At 40.8% G+C, this 19,973-nt stretch overlaps 1 protein-coding gene across 3 annotated transcripts in view; it reads left to right on the top strand.

Annotated features, from left to right (window-relative positions):
- The window catches only part of chst11 (carbohydrate (chondroitin 4) sulfotransferase 11), a 68,475-nt gene that overhangs the window by 33,698 nt on the left and 14,804 nt on the right, over positions 1-19,973 (top strand). For all 3 annotated transcript variants that reach the window (XM_034578568.1, XM_034578567.1, XM_034578569.1), the window contains exon 2: positions 14,931-15,016. In XM_034578568.1, coding sequence (XP_034434459.1) covers positions 14,931-15,016 — 86 coding nt within the window. The remainder of the gene's footprint in view (positions 1-14,930; positions 15,017-19,973) is intronic.

Here is a 19,973-nt window from a genome sequence, read left to right as displayed (position 1 = left end):
CGCTGAGTTTACATTTCAGCAACACTGACACGCACACTATCGTGATGGAAGCAACTATTCTCATCTAAAAGTGGCGTCTCGTACCTTTTGCCAGCAGTATTGACTTTTGAACGTCTTTATCATACTTTGACTTGTTATTTTTCAAACCAGGTGCATCAATAGAGATATTGTGGACTTTCATTGTTTAATGTGTACCTACCTTTTTTATTAGTTTGTGTGTCAGCAGGAAGTACGCAAAACTGATGAATTGGTTTTTATGCATAGTGGAGAACAGTTAGGCTTTGGGCCAAGGAACAATTGACTAAATGCCCGTGGGGATCCAGATCTACCGTTTCCTTCATTAGACGACTATCAATCTTTCTCTATTACTATGAAACTGATAGAGACAGAAGCTTGGCCTTAAGGACCTAGTGTGTTTGTGCAAGGGTACTACCGAAAATGATGCGCTGTATTTTGGTGTGTTGGTGTGTTTTTGACAAAAACCTACAGGCTACGGGAAGTTCAGTGTGATGGATCACCTTTCAATCAAGTGTAGGTGCAAGATGAATTTCAAATGGAGGAAGTGACGATGCCTTGACGGCTGGAATAAACTGCCGATGACTTTCTGAGGCTGTGGCTGGTTCTGCAGCAGGACCCTTGGCCAAAACAGGGACAGGCTCACTGGCCAAGTCACTCAATGTTTGCCATGAGAACAGAGGAGGGCCAATTAACTGAGCCAATGGTGGAGAGTCACACGCTTCAGCATCTGTTACACCTACACTTTAATCTCTTTTTCTCTCTCTCACCATCTGTCTGTACATCAGTAAATTGTTATAAAGTCCCATTCAACTCGGGCAGAGCTCATCTTTCTCATGGTACTGTGTGTGCTCACGGCAGCCATATACATCTTCATATATGCTTTTCTTTCCATCTGCGAAGTCTACAGTTGAATTCGTTTTTCACTTTCAGATAGTGCAGTTATTTCTATACACATTTTACAATGTCTTCAGTGATATGCTGTATCTCAGATAAGAGTCCTCGCTGGGTGCCAGTGGGCTGATGAAATAAGCAGGATACAAAAAAGAGAAAAGACATTTAAAAATAAATGTCGTGCTGCAGTTTTCTTATCAGTCTTAACTGCCAACGAGCACAGTAATTGTTTTGCCACCCACACAACCAAGTAGACTGGAGGTTTTTTCAAGTAGGTAAACGGTTTCAGAGGACAGCCTCTTACCATTAAAGCTGCACCGACCACTCGATGAAATGACCGTGTGTAATGTCAATGCTGTTTTATTATTATTATTATTAGCAGCTAACACTAGTTTCAGCCTCAACTCTTATTATGTAAGATTTAGATAGAAAGTCAAGGTTTCATTCACTATTTTTACCATTTGGCCTGAGCCAACTGGATTTCCAGCACATGTTGGGTGAAAGTCTTACATCACCAGGAGAAGGTAAGGTCTAGAATAAGAAATAGAATATTTAGGTGAATGGTGGTTCAGTTGCACTGCTTGGACATCTACAGGATTCTTTGCATCTAAAACAGATGCATAAATCCGGGCAGTATCAGTCTGCCATATTAACGTGCTACAGTGGCATGCTCAACACAACACAACCATCATCTTTGCTTCATTTCCAACCTATTTTCAGATACCTCTGACCCTAAACCTGCAGGGATGAGGACAGCAGTGCTGGGGAAATTATAGATCTCAGTGGTAGGAGGAATTTCCACCCCAAATTTGTGGAGAGAAAATTGTTTTCCACAATAGCAAGTTTCTGGGTTTTATTTATTTAATCTGGTTTTAATTTATGTTTTGCCCCCAAAAAATGGTCCAAATTACAGGGATTGAATATTGGCTGAAAACGTGATTCAAATTGCTGTAACTGGAACGTGTCTGCACTGTGTATGCGGAGGCACGGTGTTCATGTACTGTATGTGCATGTGTGCATGTGTGCACTTGGCTTTGAAAGCCCCTGCTTTGCCTTGGATGTGTGAGAACACTACAGATTGAAAGTAATCTCTGAAAACACCCAGATGGTGACAGAGAAACTGGACTGTTTTCACACTGAATGAAGCTGAACTGGCATGAAATCACTGAAACGACAACCGGAGCTGCTTGTGTGTGTGTGCGTGTGTGTGTGTGCGTCTGTGTGTGTGTGTGTGTGCGTGTGTGTGTGTGTGTGTGTGTTATTACTGCAGGGAGAAAGTGTGGCCAATTAAAGAACTGGGGAAAAAAAGAGATGTAAGTCTGAAACTTGACTATTGGCTGTCACATTTGTTACTCTAAAACTGGTTAAATGTAAATGTTGTCCTCAGGATAGTGCTACTGAATAGACTACAGGTTTATTAATATTAAAGTCCTTCCTCTGGGAAGCTGAAGAAGAATGGATCATTCTGCATGTCATGAGAAATATTAGGATCTGTCCTCTGTGGACCATGAATATTCTCAGCAAGTTCAATTGCAATAAGACCAGTAATTGTCAAACACATGAAGATGGCACGAGAATAAAGGTGACAGGCACAAGGGGTCTATTATCTTTTTATTTTGCGGAATTGCACATTTGTGTATTTTTTGGTGTATTCTGAAATTCCTGGTTGCTTTTCTATGTCAAGTTCAAGTTCTTTCAAATTTCCGATTATTTCAATTAAATCAAATTCAATTAAATTTGTGTTGCGCTAAATCACAACATAAAAGATCTCAAGGCACATAGTAAGCCCAAGACCTTGCAATGTTATTATAGAGAAATACAGAAATGATTAAGCACTAAAAACACTGGTTTGTCCAGCTGGGGACAAAAGCTGATGTGTTGGTCTGTGGTCATGGCTAAGTTAAGGTTACAACTCTCTCTCTCTCTCTCTCGCTCTCTGTCTCTCTTTTTTCTCCCCGTCTCTCTCTTTCTGTGTGCGTGCGTGCATTTGTGAATGTGTGTGTGCATGCATGCTTCCGTGCGTGTGTCTGTGTGTGTGTACTCCAGCAGTAGTGACCTCTCTCTCCTCCCTGTACTTTAATCTGATCCAGTGACCTGATTCAGCAACAGCAGCTGACTCCTGGAGGATACAACCCTCCCTGCTGTGTTGTGAACACAGCTCAGCGGCACTGACTTCATTCAGCAGCGTTTCATGACAAAGCCTCCCGCTGGTTTGTGGTCAGGTGCTGCATCATTCTGCAACAAATTACATTTAATCAACAAATTTTGTTGGATGACTGGAAAGACATCGTGTGAGGTTCTGCAGACACTTTGATCCAGAGTGTCTCCGTAAAAAATAAATAGATTTTTAAATGGATGGACTGGGGGCGCCTGTGGCTGAGGGGCTAGAGTGGTCGTCCTCTAACCAGAAGGTTAACCTGCATGCCGAAGTGTCCTTGGGCAAGATACCGAACCCCAAATTACCCCTCATAGAAAAAGTGCTGCCCATAGATGCACTATTCACACATGTGTGTGTGGATGGCAAAAAACTGTACTGTAAAGCGCTGTGGTCATCAAGACTAGAAAAGCGCTATATGAATAAAGTTGATTTACCATTCAGCCCATTTGCTGTCTGGTATGAATAAAAAAGCAATGCAGAAGGGCTCTACACAGATGAAGAGGAGTGTCTTTGAAAGCTCACAGAAGTGCTGATGTTCACGAATCCACCATTCATAGGGATATTGAGCACAGCAGCTGGCTACTCAGTTTGTAAAAATGGCCTCATTAGAAGCAGAGAACGTAAGAAGAGACTTTTTGCATCATAGATTTTACATCAGTCCAATTTCGCTAGAAGATTTTAACCTCTCAGGTTATGAAACAGGTGTGATGCCCAAGCATACAGGCTCATGTTAACGCTGAGACCTCAGTATGCTTCAAACAGCGTCGTTGTTCTGCTTCTGACCCAGCCATCTGCTGGGGGATTTCTTTGTTAATCATTGAGGAAGGTGTCTTGAAAGAAAGGACATATTTCTAGAGTGTTTTTCTGTAACTGTGCGAAGTAACAAAAGACTTGCTTTACTCTCATGGTGTCACTTGTAAAGGTCTGACTGATGCTCACGAGTCGAGACACTTATGCTTCTCTATGATTTGATCTTTGACTGTCAACTGCAACTTCAAAAGTCTAGACCAACCTGGTTATATCAGCCCCAATGTCCAAATCAATGAGACGCTTGGCTTTGCCTAACTTGACTGTAAGCAGGTAGAATCAGCTATCCAGTAAACACACCGTTTGTTGGTTTTTAACATTTATGGTTTTTTTAATTAGAAAAAGGAGTTAGAACATGTTAATCCAGGACTTTTAGAGGTTAGGGTTAACCTTGCCCTTGCATCTAGTCATGCTCTTTATCCTAAAAGAACTCCTACCATGTGTTTGGCAGCATTGACATTGATGATCCCTGTGAGTGTGTGGTCTCTGTGGCAGCTGCAACCTCACACTTCCAGATGAGTTGAGCTTGGAAACCTCCCTCGCCTGCAGCAGTCTGGGTATCGCCTCACATGGGCGTCATTTTTCCAATTCGGTGCTTAATGCCACAGTCAGGGCGGCACTTTCTCCTGTTCATCTTAAACAGTCTCTTTAATTTCCTATCTGCTCTTCCTCTGCCTGTCTCCGATGGAGCACTTCTCTGTCGCTGTAAATAAGCCAAGGACGCTGTAATATTCAACTCTATTTTTAACATCTGTTGTCGGGCCTCTGTGGATTTGATCCCTGGTCGTTTCTGTGGGTTGGTAATTTTGGGGAATTAAAGCTTTTCTTAGATCTTTTCTAAGACTGCAGTCACTGTTCAGCTGCAGACAAGAAGCCGAATGTGATGTAAATGCATTAGCAGCTCTATTTCTGTGACTCCTGCATGCTTTTTTGCCTTTAGGAATCTGAGTTTTAGGGTATTTCTAAATGCTTCGGGGAACATTTCACAGTGAATTTATTCATTTAAATTCCAAGTGTGAGGAGCAGCTTTCTCAGCTGGTTGTCTCTTGAATATAAAAAAATTAGTATCTGCAGTTTTCCACGGTTATGCCACCCTGCCTAGAGAAAATTATTGGAGGCTAAAGGGATTATTAAATATAATAACTGTATTATTAACCCATAAAAGAAAATGCACTGTATTTGATGTGGGAGGGTGGGGGTGTTCACTGTTTCTGCCAAGAGTCTATGGCAATGGATGATGATCTCTCTTGGGCTGCCGACTGTCTCCCGGTTAATGACTTGACTTTTGTCATAGAATGAGCTTTTAATAGCATAGCTGTATAGATTGAAATGTTCCACACAAATATATCAACCCTGAAATTATTAAATGGATTTACATGGAATTAGAGAGGGTTGATATAGTACATCTTTCAGTGCCCACCTGTGGCAGACAGATTGACTGACAATAAACCAAGCCATCAATGCCTAATTTATTTACAATAGCTAAATGGACTAAATAAAGTATACAAATGAATAAATGAAATATTGGCCAAAACACAGAACCATAAACTGTACATTACTGGGAGGATTAGGAAGAAATATATGGAGCCGCACCCAACCGCAAAAGGTCGACTGAATCTGATGTAGATTACAGATGTGATACATTATGTGATAAATGACAAGTGTTGTGTTGGAGGAGAATCACTGTCAATAAAGAAAGTTCAGGGTTTAGGCCTCATCATGAAGAAGCTATATTTCCTGACCAAAGCAGACCATGACTCCAGCATGGGAGGTGTTGAACAGGAAGTTGATGTTTCTCTCTCGCAGAGGAGGACACTGGTCAGAGACCTGCAAAGAGATCCTCCTGCAGCATGTTAAATGATGAATAAATTATATAATATTATATAGCACTTTTCAAGGTTTGGGGTTCAGTATTTTGCTCAAGGACACTTCGGCACGCAGAATGGCCAAGACTGGGATCAAACCATCGACCTTCCCCATGAGCCACAGCTGCCCATTGTTAGCATTTTCCTTGTTGCAACCTGACATTAGCATTTAGCTCAATACAGAAGTACAGCCTATGAATAAATGCTTAGACTGACATAATCTGCTTCATACGCCTTTACGATTAACCACTTAGACAGGATTCTGAGCTGTATCTCATTCATGTTTAATAAGCACTTAATATTAAACAGGGAATCCAGGCAGTGAATGGAGATGATTCAAAAGGAGTTTTTCATTTAAATCACTCACAATCTCTCACCTGTCAACCCGAGACTTATTTCCATTTATGCATCAACTTGTGACCTATTAGTAATCTGTAAAGTGTTAAGGATTATTTAACAATAATGCAGTCAAGAGTGATTTTAGGTGCAATTTGGTTGTAGGTGCTAATGGCATCAAAACAATTAATGAAAATAAAATGCATTTTGCATAGTGATCATTTAATGTCACAACATGTCTTTGCTTGTAGCTTCCTTCCATCTTGATTGAACAACATTTTTTGCAGCACTTGTCAAAGGAACCCTGTATAGCATACGCACTTTTGTTTTTATATGATAGCATTACTCTGACACATTTTTTCAAATGTAATCTGGGGGGCTGACTACAATTACTTATTTTTTGTAATAAGATTACACTATTCCGATCATGACCCAGGTTAATTGTGCTTTTCGGCCTTGCCCTGCAGGCAGATTTGAAACACAAATCTAGTCATGTGAACTCAGTCACCCCCCTCAGGTCCTCATCATTACTGCTTAATATCTCTCCTTCCTAGAAGGATTCTCATAGCTAAAACCCCTCATCAATTACTCACAACCTGTCGTCAGCTGAGAATGTTTCTCCAACCTAAAATGTTTTATTCATAAGACCTTGGAGTGCAGGCAGTGAGAAGCAGCAATGACTAAAACCATTTCAGTCTGTAGTTTGAATTAAGTGCCTTTGTTGCCGCTTTGCATTGACAGTGGCCAGCATACTTTGTGTCCACCTGCCTGCCTGTCTGTCCATCTTTCTGCCTGTCTACCTGCCTCTCTAAAGGTCTGTCCGTCTTTCTACCTGTCTACCTGCCTGCCTGTCTGTCCGTCTTTCTGCCTGTCTACCTGCCTCTCTAAAGGTCTGTCCGTCTTTCTACCTGCCTCTCTAAAGGTCTGTCCGTCTTTCTGTCTGTCTGCCTGCCTCTCTAAAGGTCTGTCTGTCTTTTTGCCTGTCTACCTGCCTCTCTAAAGGTCTGTCCGTCTTTCTGTCTGTCTGCCTGCCTCTCTAAAGGTCTGTCCGTCTTTCTGTCTGTCTGCCTGCCTCTCTAAAGGTCTGTCCGTCTTTCTACCTGTCTACCTGCCTCTCTAAAGGTCTGTCTGTCTTTCTGCCTGTCTACCTGCCTGTCTACCTGCCTCTCTAAAGGTCTGTCTCTTTAACTGTCTGTCTGCCTGTCAGCTCAAATTGCCGGCTTGTTATCAAACCTCAGGGATCAGATAACACTCTTTATTGCAGATTGTGTGTGTGTGTGTGTGTGTGTGTGTGTGTGTGTGTGCGCCCCCCCCCCCCCATGTGATCCCCTCATCTACTTTCAAACCTCCAACTTGAACCTCCAACACAAAACTTTATATTGTTTACATTCTTAATTTCTTCACTTGCTCAGTTGAAAATAGCTTTGCAAAAACATTCCTCCTTTTAAAGGGAGTAATGAACCCAGTGCTTTCTCTACCAAAAAAATGTCCCTGCATGCAACATGATTTCCTTTTTTAGACTTCACTGTCACAGAGTGTGGAAATGCTGGTTCTAAGTTTTCCCTTAAATATAAATACATAAATAAAGACTGCCTGACATGAAAGTCTTTCTCAAATTGTAACTTTTTTTCCACTATCTGTCTGATTCATGCTTTGCTAACAGTTTCCGTGCTGACACATGTGGCCTGGTGCTCAACCGTGTGTGTTGATGGTGTCGTGAATGAGCCCGAGTGAAGTGAAGTTGTGGTCTTGGTTCCCATCTTAAGGCTACTGGGTTTGAATTCCTTTCCTTTTTAGTGAGCGTTGAGTCAGGCAGTGAGGGCAGCTCTGACTCAGGGTTCCTGGGTCTGTGGGAAAGAGCCGATGTGAGAAGGTGACATCATGCTCGGGAGTAGGTCGAGGTTTCCAGACATTTGTGGTTTTATTTATCCAAGCTTGGAGACGTTGGTCTGTGGGATTTCAGTCTCCACCAATTGTGTAGTTTGTGATTCTCAAATTAGAGCATGACAAATAAGTCTGAATTAGCAACAGCATCATGCCTTTCATGTCCTTCTATGATAATACCATCATAGCCCTTATGAAAAGAACTGACAGGGAGATCTGTGGAATGTAATACTTTGCTGAATAATATTTGGTTCATGACAGAAAAATTCTCAGAGAAATGTATCTTAAACTTTGAAATATTAACCAACGCTCTCTGCCAGGCTATATATCAGCAGGCAGAAGAAACAGTATGTTTATTGTTTTATTTATAGGGGGAGGGGGGGTGGGTTGACCTTGTAATACTTTTTTGTTAACACACACTGCTTTGATTTGACTTGTGATACACCATATGCTGCTGCTGAGCCCATTTATTTCACACTTTTCACTGCTTGAGCATGAAAGACAATCACAGCAGTAAACCAGACGTACGCCCCAACGGGACACAGGGACACACACATAAACATGATCAGGTTCATAATCATACCACACTGAAGGGGACTGACTTTTTGCCCACATCACTTATAGTGAGTATTTAATTTGGGTATAGAAATCTTTCACAACAGTGTGATCTGACTGTTAAATAGTCTAGATGAACCAAACTTTAATTTGATTTGAAAAAAATTCTATATATTTACTTTTGTTGTCGTTTCCTCTTGTGGTTACAGTTAGGGGTTAGCACTATATAAGTCAAATTGACTTGACATGATTGTCAGGGGTTGTCTGAACGATCTTCTGCTCTGTGACTGGATCTGAGCTCCTTCAGTCTTCTTCTTCATCATGCCCCCTGCTGTCCTTGCTGCTTAAGTGTCCTGTGCCTAAATTTGATGCTAGATTCAATTTGGGCAGAATTTTCTTTTTTACATTAAAAGCTGTGCCATGTCTCATGTGAGTATGATATCTCCATTCTTTATTCTGGTGTGGTTAGAACCCATCTTAAGGATTACAGAAAGCTATAATATGTTGATATAATGTGTAAAACAGATATCAGAATAAGTCACAGATAAAATCTTAATTGCAAAAAATGTCCCAGATTACCCAAATTCACCCTATATTGACTGACACTTCCTGTCTCTTGCTGTGAATAGCTGTCAGTCAGTGCTTGTCCGATTATGATGAAGTGCAGCTGAAGCTCAGTAAAGTAGAAATGTACGAAGCGAAGAGTCTCCTCTCTGGTCCCGACTCTGTCTGTGAGCCCGAGGTGAGGACTGATGAAGCTGGAATTGCTTGTGTATTATCTTAATGTTAGTAATAATCATTAAAGGGATTAGACAGAGCACTCTAACCAGGAAGAGACGCAAACAGCCAATCATGACCGGAGACTTGATTGGTTTCTCTCACACACACACACACACACACACACACACACACACACACAGACAGACAGACACAGAGAGAGAGAGAAAGTCATTTCCCCAAGTTCTTGTTGATCTTTGTTTAATGAAGTTGTGCCAACATTGCTAATCACCTGTATCTCCTCCTCTCTGCTCCACTTGCATTGTTCATTTAAATCCCAATTAAGCTGCAGCACTTCAGTTTTGTGGAGGACGATAACAACACAATGCACACTTACACACAAAGCAGTAAAGAAGTTGTGTGTGTGTGTGTGTGTGTGTGTGTGTGTGTGTGTGTGTGTGTGTGTGTGTGTGTGTGTGTGTGTCTGTGTGTGGTCCAGTTGGAAGTGCGTCTCTAGCCTCTCCCACTGTGAAGGTAAGATTAGTGACAAATTAATCCTCCTCCAGCGGACCATAATCCTTTGCTGATAGATGGCGGCAGATGCTGTGCGTGATTGCAGCTGTGTACTGAGCATGTGCAGGAGTGGGCCTGCTCTTTAAGGGGAGTTAACTTTCAGGCTTAATCACCAACTCTGACAGTATAAAAAGAAGATTTTGACTTTGCAGGATGTTTCGTTTATTTTGTCCAGCCCCAGTTTGTCCCCGTTCTTTCTGATAAGTGAAATCGGGTCAGGTGACAAACAATCAAGTGGACTTTGAATTCACTGGATGTCAAAGATGGAACTAGAATTATTCATCTTCTACTCACAAACTTGAAACTACATAAGATGATGTTTGGCCACATGGAGAAAGCTGATCAGACTGTAAACACAACACTGTTCTTACATGTACTGTAGCAGTATTTTCTTCTATAATGAGGGATTACTCAGTCGTATCATTTTCTGTAGAAAGTAAAACGCACACAGAAACACAAGTTACAGGCAGCTTCATGTGGTACGTGTCCTTTCTCATTTCAAAGGCAACCGACATTTTGGATGTTTTAAGGGAACTGTGGAACTGGTAGGATTCTGACACACTGTATCTCTATTTAAAGGAGCAATGCTTTGGGTAGAAGTGTTGGGAGCATAACAGTAAGTCTATTAGGAAGCACTCATAGTGTTCCCTGGGGTTCTCAGTGGAGGACAGAGGGGCCTGCTTGTTGTATTGAGCTGGAAGTTTCCCAGCTTTGCTCCACCTGCTGTTAAAGGAACCAGTGAAGTTGTCATGGAAGGGTTTTCTGCAGCGGGATGATGGAAACTGGGAGGATGAAGAGAGAGTATGAATGAAGCTGAATAGAGTGTGTGCTGTGTATGGATGTTTGTGCACTCAGCACACAGAGCAACACTTTCCTTCAGGACACACACTGACTGGGCCGCTGGTGTTTGAGCTGGCAGGGACATGCTGAGAGCATTACAGCCAGAGGAGGAGGGGACATGCCCCTAACATGTCAGGGTGTTGATGAATTGCCCCTATCAATATATTTACCCATCTCACAGGATCTTGCCAGATTTCAGTGTTTTCAGCAAAACGTTTTGTAATATGATGAAGAGTGAAAGACTTGGGTAGGGGGAACTATGAGCTTGCATCATCATCATCAATTGATATCATATTCAAATTTCTGATTTATTTTAAATTAATTTAAATTTAAATTTAAATTGATAGTTTTAAAACTGTTCCAGTGGCTAAACAGTGCCAGAACCGATACTATTTTCTTTAAAAAAGCACAAAACTATGAGGAAGTTGAAATTTAACATATTAACTGTTAACATTTTTAAAGTATATTTAACCTAAACATAAAAATAAGTCAAAAACTCCTAATATATATATATATATATATATATATATATATATCAAAATCACATAATAAATAAAACCTGCTCCAGCCCGGCGGAATCCAGCCAGCCAGTGCAGGTGAGAGGATTTTGAATGATGGCAGTTTCCGGCTCAGTTCCCAACAACCACTGAGCCAGGTGTTGGCAGTGGACCATGGGATGACCTTATGTTCCTGTTGTTCCAGACTGGGTGAAGTGTTGGGGAGTAATGAAGTACATGTAACTGAGTTATGTATAGAGGACAAAATATGAGTAAAAATACAGTTACAGTTCAAAATCAATATATTACTGGTGCTTACTTTTTTTTAATTCTGCATTATCCACTCTGAAATAAAAGTTTTCACAAGTAGTAGTTTTTACCCATTTGATACTGTTGGAAAACAGAGCAGGTAAAACCTACCTTTTCTGGTGCTATTTTTATTTCAGGAGGATAAACTCAAAGTCAAGTGAGTGAATACAAATTCTATGGATCTGTAAATTCAAATTTTTATATTAATCATTATGCTTTGCAGACTTAAAATCACCCTCAGAATGTTTGAGTGTATTTGCAGCAGTATTATGTGAATGCCACACATGACACATGGCACCTGCTGTAACTTCATGATTTCCTGCATAAAATGACAGGATAATATAGGTTTCGGTTTGAATGACTCTTCTTCTTCATTGATCAGAGAGACTGTGGAGAGACGGTGGTGGTGACAGAGGTCTGAGCCTGCTTTAAAATAAAAAGTATTGTACTTACATGTAGCACTAGTAGTTTGGCTTTTTTGAAGACTAATTGTACTTTGTACCCTCATGGTTGAATGCACTTATTGTAAGTCGCTTTGGATAAAAGCATCAGCTAAATGTTTATATTTTAATGTAATGTAATACTTAGCTACCAGGGAACCCTCTGTGTATACTACCTACTAAAACTGCAGTATAATTTAAAAAGACGCTTATATATTGAAATTAAAATTGACAATCAACAGTAGATTCATTATATTGGCTAAATTACTTCTTAAAGTCGTTTGTCTTCTTTAAGAACTATGCTTGTGATTAAGCATCACTCAGCCCAGCAACTACAAATCTTGTCTATGTTTGTCACTGCTGACCACTTTCAATGCCACGTGGTGCAGACATTCACACATGTACACACACATGTACACACACACACACACACACACACACACCTTGAGCTACACCTCAAGCCTGTCCACACTAATCACCACTGCGCTGCTGATTCAGTTTGCAGGAAGTGGGAGTGTGTGCATGTGTGTGCATGCTCTTCTGCATGAGCGAGCCAGGAAAGCAGATATTCAATGAGTGTATTCTTGCACTGAGAGCTCTCCTCCTCTGAGAATATGGTAATTGCCTGTATACATCGTCCACAGAAGGATGGAGGGTTGAACAGCATAAATAAAGAGCCTCTGTAGCAACAGGGTTATCAATCATCAGCGTGTGTGTGTGTGTGTGTGTGTGTGTGTGTGTGTGTGTGTGTGTGTGTGTGTGTGTGTGTGTGTGTGTGTGTGTGTGTGTGTGTGTGTGTGTGTGTGTGTGTGTGTGTGTGTGTGTGTGTGTGTGTGTGTGTGTGCATATTGAATGTAAAGACATTTCTCTATTCTCCCCTCAGTGTTTGAAGGTCACTGCTGTCTGTTGGGGCTTGTTACACTAACAAGTGCTCAGCTCCGTCCCTCTCAGGGGCTCAGTCTGTGGGTTTGGTTTGGGGACAACAGAGGGCTAACACTACACTTACAGGGGTACTGGGATAATCTGTAGTCTGCTCCAACCTCAGCACACTCCATTCCTTCATTTTTAGCCAGGATTTAAAAAAGAATCAACAGCCTCCTGTGAAATGGGAACTGTCTGGTGTTCCTCCGATGTGTGAGATGAAGGTGAGAGTAAAATAATTGAAATCCTTTGACCAGTACAGCAGCAAAAAAAAATATTAAATAAACTAGAATTGATAAAAATACAGACAATAGAATGTGGAGACACCTGATTTGTGCAGCTGCAAATGTGAAATCTGACATAATCATCTTTACAGAGCACATATGCAAATTTGTATCCTTACTCTATTGACCAAGCATGTGAACACATTCACAGAATAATCCTACACACTAATGCATTGGACACACAGCAGAACAAGAATACAGTCAGGTCAAAGCCATATTATTCCCTCGTCAGCATGTTTCTCATGCATATTAATGTAGTGATAACTTCCTTTTCACCAGAAGATACACTTTATGCATTTTATTAAATGCCTTCAAAGTCATAACTGCATATATTCTCTAACACATGTTCATCTGTGAACACGAGGCAGATGACGTGTGGAATAACTTCCCATTAAACCCTTGGCTGCCGTCTTAGTGGCTCATTTTCTTTCCTGAGGATCCTGTGCCGTCCTTCAGCACTTTTCCATCCAGAGTCATTGGAGAGAGTGTGTCGGCGGGGGCGGAGTGTTGCGCTGGCTGCTCCCACTGAGCCACTGCCAGCAGCTACTGCTCTGTATTGAGTTGTGTAAAGAGCTGAGAGCCAGCCAAACAAATGCTGAACTGTGACTTCGCCCTTGGCATATGGTCACTGCTCTAATAATTTATCCCTTAAGCTTTCTGCTTCCTACTTGCATCGGTTTAAAAGTTGTTTAAAGTGATGGTTCCCAAAGTGGCATCCTTGAAGAACTGTCCATCTAGAACAAAACACAGAGGAGCAGGATTTCACAGGGAGTGAGTCCTGCGATAAAAGATCTCTTGTGCACGTCATTAGAGAAAGACAACAAACCTCCTCTTGAAGTGGGCTGTGTGACAAACCCTTATGAAACAGAGGTCAATGGTGCAGCTATGTTAGAGTTCCTTATAATAAAGTCTTAAGCAGAAGCCAAATGAAAATCATTGCTTCTATGTTTGGACTCGTTTGGCCTCCTTCTCCATAAGTGAGGCTATGTTGTGTTTTAAAAAAGAAATAACAATCTCCTTTTAGTTTTTCTGCTACAAACTACTTGGTCTGGTATTTCCAGAAGGTCATGGTGGCTAATGTTCGTTGTTGTCTGCTACTTTTACATAAAGACTCCTCTGTCTTTTCTATTTGTATAACTGTAATACTACATTTTAGCATGCCACAAATAAAAATTCCAAAGGTTTTACAAAAGTAAAAAGATGAAAACACACAGACACATTCGGAAACCTGTTTCAAATGGACAGCGCCCACACTTCAACTTCACATAGCATCAAGCAATCAGATTTGTCAAACCACTTCCTGTCAAGGAGGCTTAGAAAATGAAAGCAAACATACACATAAGTATATCAAAGTGAGCGTGTGTATGTTTCACTATATATGCAGCCTTTGCCTGGCCTCATTGACCAGCAGACTTTTTTGTGAGATGATGACACACAAGTACAATAGCTTTTCTAGGATGTGTACATGTCTTATTACACAAGTCACAGTTTTATAAACTCTTACATTGATGGTCTTTGGACATGGATTTTTTCTGTTGCAGTACTGCAGCTGGCCACTGGGATAAATTGTATCTCTCTCTCTCTCTCTCACTTTTGCTTGCTCAACCTTTTTGAAAATGTGTGCTGAAACGATCCATTCAGATTTCGAGCCCTGTGTGGCGTCCTATGGGGCTCCAGGTTGATTGACACACCCGGAGCTAGGTTCCAGGTCTGCACACAGGTGTTGTGTCCACCTACTGTTTCCGATTAAATCTACCTCGCAGCCCTGAATATGTTTTCCTTGTTTACCTTTTTGGATCGGGTTGGTTTTAAAGTTTGTTCTTATTGTTTTGCAGTCATGCGGAGGAACCCCTTCATGGCGGACAGCTGCTGTAGGAAAGGGTCCCGCAACGCCTTGCAGGAGCTCTACAACCCAACACAGGTAAGGAGGCTACCATTCACACATCACTATCTGCTTTCTTTGTATGTATCTCTCTCTGTCGACCCTCATCTGTTCCTATTTGTGCTGCTGTCCTCACCCAGCTCACAGAGGAGCGACCTAACAAGGTCCTCGGAGCCCAGCTCACTTAGCCATCAGTATTATTCATATGAAGTTGTTTTATGCCTGCCTATGCACAAGCCTGTTTCTAAAATGTTTTAGCTTTGTTATTCCTAAATAAGGGTATTTGCCTCTACCAACCAGAACAACAGAGTAAAACACTTTTACATAGACTATCCTAACTTCAGCGCACAAGCATTATCATGATCTATCTTGTTGAGGAATGACAGCAGATAACCGAAAGAGAGTTTTTCTCTGAAGGACTAACCTCTCTTGAAGACAGATAAAGTTTTAACCATAGTGTTAGTATTTTTTTCTTTTTTATTCTGTTGACTTGTTTTATATTTGTATTCTCTTGTCTACCTCATTCGGACCTGTCTGCTGCTGTAACAAGGGGATTTCCAAGATGTGAGATCAATAAAGTTGTATCTTATCTTATGTTATTTTATCTTATCTTAGTATTTACTCACCTGTCTGTACAAAGAGTAAGACTATTGTCCTACCAGTGTTTGATCAGAGAGACAGCTGGGAGATGGTGGTGGGGAAAAAGGTCTGAGCCTGCTTAGCTAGCAGGACGCCCTCTGTTTATGCTCCCTACTAAAACGGCAGTATAATGTAAAACCGTATGTTCACAGGTTTATGGGTCAAATTGACAACCAACAATAGATTCATTATATTATATATTGGCTAAATTACTTCTTAAAGTCATTTGCCCTTCTTATAAACCATGTTTGTGATTAAGCACCACTCAGCCCATCAAGTACAAATCTTCTCACTTGTCACCACTTTCCGAAACACATGATACATTTTAGCATGGTTTGCTACCATCCAAGCAGTCATTGGGCCAGAAAACCTTGTTCCTATTAAGGACCATATACATTTTTACAACATCCTTAAATGGCCATACTAAATGATTTAACACATGGAACACATTGACCTCTCTAATGTGATGGCTGGAACTGCTTCTCTTTGGCGAAGCGTCTGATGGTGATGTTACTGTCAGCTAGTTCTCCAGGTTTTTGTCAGTCGGTCGTGACGTGAGTCAAAGTCTTTTCAAAAGTCAGAGTTGAACAGAGCTCCTCACAACAGTCGGTTTTCCCAAACAGATGCAAACTTCAGTGCATGTTTCCTCAGAATGTGAAAATCCTCAGAGCTTACATACGGTGTATAGAACTCATTGAGATGGAGGTTGTTTTGAGCAGGTATTTGCTTTGCAGCTCAGTGATGTCATGTTGGAGATTGTTAGGCACGTCAGCTCGTTCCACATCCAAGGATTCACAAATATAGTTCCTTGTGTTTTTTTTCATGTCCTGAAACTCGTCGACCAGTGCCCGAAGAAGTTTCGTAAACTCAGCAGCGTATTCAAAGTCATAGCAGCCTTTTGTTCTTGCAGATTGGAGCGCACAATGCTAATGCACAGTTTTACTTTGCCCAGTTCCAGCAGCTGCGCGGTGGCAACAAGGCTCCTTCACAAAATTTCCTTCTGAATGAGGTTTCAGCTTCTTCACTGCTTCCTCCCTCACTACAAAACTACACAACATTGTCTCCATCAATATGTGGTCTTTTGAGAGCAGCTGGTTGTGCACCAAACTCACACAAACAGCATTGTTTTCATCATAACATATTTGTTCTCCCAGTTTAGCTGCATGTTTCCAGCTGTAATGACCTCAAGATTGGTATTTGTTATTACTGTCAATTGTGTCCCCACAATCTACCCTGTCACACAAACAGTGGGTTACTTTAAAAAAAAAAAAAAAACAGAACACTATTACCAGAGTTGCTAAATATTGACATGCTTTTATTTACAGAAAAACATGAGCAAACTAAAACTTGGACATCCACCCAAAAACCAGAAATACACACAATACAATACAATAGATTGTTCCACGTCACCTGTCTGGGTTACAGCCTCACTTCAACCTTCTGTCAGCACAGAACACTGACTCAAACATACACGGAAGAATCTGAATTTAAATATGCTGTTCATTAAAACAATGCTGATATTACAATAATTTGGATTCTGTTCGTATGTACAATGCAAAGCACATAGAAGAACATTTGTGATGTAGGTTCATACAGATTAGTTCCCAACGGAGGCAGACTTTCATACATCTTTCCTGACAGCTGGTACGGTACGTGAGTCATTGCGATCCGCCAGGTCTTAGTCTTTTTTTTACAGTAATTTGAAAGGTAGACACCTTTTGGTGTTATTCATCTTGTTGTAAAGAAGAGACACTGCGTTGACAACGTCCTTAGTCTCTAATTATTTGTGATCATGATGCCAATAAACCACCTCCAGTTCATCTTTGTCTGATGAAATCTCAGACAGACCCTTTAGAAGTTTGTTTATTACTCTATGTCTATACTATTCCCTGGTTCCTTTTCTTCATGTCTGCTGTTGGGTGTTGGTAGTAGCATTTTATGTTGTTAAAGACACAATTAAAACATCAACTCCAGCACCGTCACCACCTTCACATTTGAAAGTATTTCCCAGTGTGACATCAAAAGAGTCTACGGTAGGAAACAGCTGGAAAAGGGCAGACATTCACCCTGGAGTGAAATGTGACTCCTGTAACAGATGTCTACAGGTGTTACTCCTTTAGAAGTATGTATGAGACATTTACATTTCTTTTCTTTTCTTAGATTTTAGCATCTGTCAACGTAGTGCAGCTCACGTACATTTGTATAATTCATAACTCTACTTTCAATGTAATTGAAAAAAGTGCTAAATAAGTCGTCGTAATTTTTGATCATCAAAATGTGATTCAACAGGACCTAATGCATTTTCCAATAACCATAAAGTACAAGTACATAAGACATAAGGAAAACAAATGAATTCTGTCTTTTGATCCTTCGCTGTCGAGGTTCAAGGACAGCAACATTTAACATTTCTATTAATTATGTTGTCGATCATTTGTTTGATGTTGATTAAAGCCGACAGATAAGTAGTCTGGTAATTAATTAAACTCAGGCAAAACGTGTCCCTGTATAATTACATTGCTGTGCATGCTGTTGTTAAAATTCATACCAGACATGCACCATAAAACTTAATTGCACATAAAATCTGTATTAATTACAACATTATTTATCCATCAACACCAGATGTATAAGAGTGTGTTAAATGGATGGATTAAATAGTGAAACGTGCAATTTCAACTATCAACTGGTACGTCAAAAAACAACCAGACAGAGTATTTGAATGTAAATTCTCACCAATAGCAACAACTCTTAAAGGAGATACTGCTGATCCCCTGAGGGTCGTGGGAGGGGCAGACCCAGTTCCAGCTGACTTTGAACAGGAGGCGGATACAACACAGACAGGTCGCCTTCGTATTGCAGGGCTGACAGACAAACAGCTACTCACATTTACAATCACACCTACTGGCAATTGAGACCAATAAACCACATTGATGTTTAAACTATTAAAACATAATTCACAGCTATGTCAGACGTGGCTGCAGAAAGACCATAGAGTGGTTGGACTGGACACAAGGAACTGTCGTGTCATAATGGATCCCAGCACTTAATAATGATATTCTGAAAGAACCTGCGCCAAATAGGCCTTCACACACTTAACAAACTTAATATTAATACTCACATAAAGTTTAGCATTAAATATTAATTTAAGTGTTGATGATCTGCTGACTATTGAACGATAATAACATAACCATTACATTATGGATAATGAATGTAACCAACTGGAAACAACAGCAGAGGGTCTAAATTTACCACCAATGGTTGGTTTATAGAAATTCTTTATTAGTATTAACCCCCTGAGATGTATTATGACTAGGGTTGCAAAGGGGCGGAAAATTTTCGGTAAATGTCCGGAAACTTTCCGGTAAATTGCCGGAAACTTTCCGGAAACTTTCCATGGGAAGTTAAGCTAGGGAATTTTGAAAAAAATTTTTTTTTACTCAATGGATGAACCTAGCCAGAGAAATGCTGATGAATGTTTTTCTCGAGCAGTGTATGCAACTGGCTCACCTCTGATGCTCACAGCCAATGTCTATTGGAAGAGATTTCTGAATGTTCTTCGCCCAGCATACACACCTCCCACCAGACATGCTTTATCTACTCATTTGCTGGATGGAGAGTTCAACAGAGGGCAAGCAAAGGTCAAGCAAACCAGTGACAAAGCAGACTGCATTGCAGTCATCTCTGATGGGTGGTCGAATGTCCGGGGACAAGGAATTATCAACTACATCGTCTCCACCCCTCGACCAGTATTCTATAAGAGCACAGACACAAAGGACAACAGACACACAGGCCCCTACATTGCTGATGAACTGAAAGCAGTCATCAATGACCTTGGACCGGAGAAAGTTTTCGCACTTGTAAATGACAATGCTGCGAACATGAAGGCTGCTTGGGCAAAAGCATTTCAAGGGGGTTCTCAACACAATACAAGTGCACTTAGACAACATATTTCACACACACACACACACACACACACACACACACACACACACACACACACACACACACACACACACACACACACGTCTTAAATACTCTGCTGTATTTCCTTGTATAAAAGTACACAAGTACAGTGTTTGGGAGAATGTACTTAGTGACTTCCCACCATTAATGGTGTTGTTTTACTGCATGGTTTACTGTCTACCTTTGACCTCTCTTCCACATTAAACTGTAGCTTTTCTGTTTAAACAAAAGATTGTCTTTGGTGTAGAGCTCCAAGTGTCCATGAATGTATCACCAAGGGGAGTTTTCAGAACAGTCCCTCTTTGCAATGATAATGTAGTTTGGACAAAAAGCAAAGCGACCGAATGTTCGATGTGCTGTCGGAGTCTCAAGCAACTGAACTGGAACCAATGGTTTA

Source organism: Hippoglossus hippoglossus, chromosome 23 (genome assembly GCF_009819705.1).
Source record: "Hippoglossus hippoglossus isolate fHipHip1 chromosome 23, fHipHip1.pri, whole genome shotgun sequence".
NCBI classification, from domain to species: domain Eukaryota; kingdom Metazoa; phylum Chordata; class Actinopteri; order Pleuronectiformes; family Pleuronectidae; genus Hippoglossus; species Hippoglossus hippoglossus.
The sequence above is the reverse complement of the archived record's forward strand: the minus strand, read 5'-3'. Positions and strand labels throughout refer to the sequence as shown.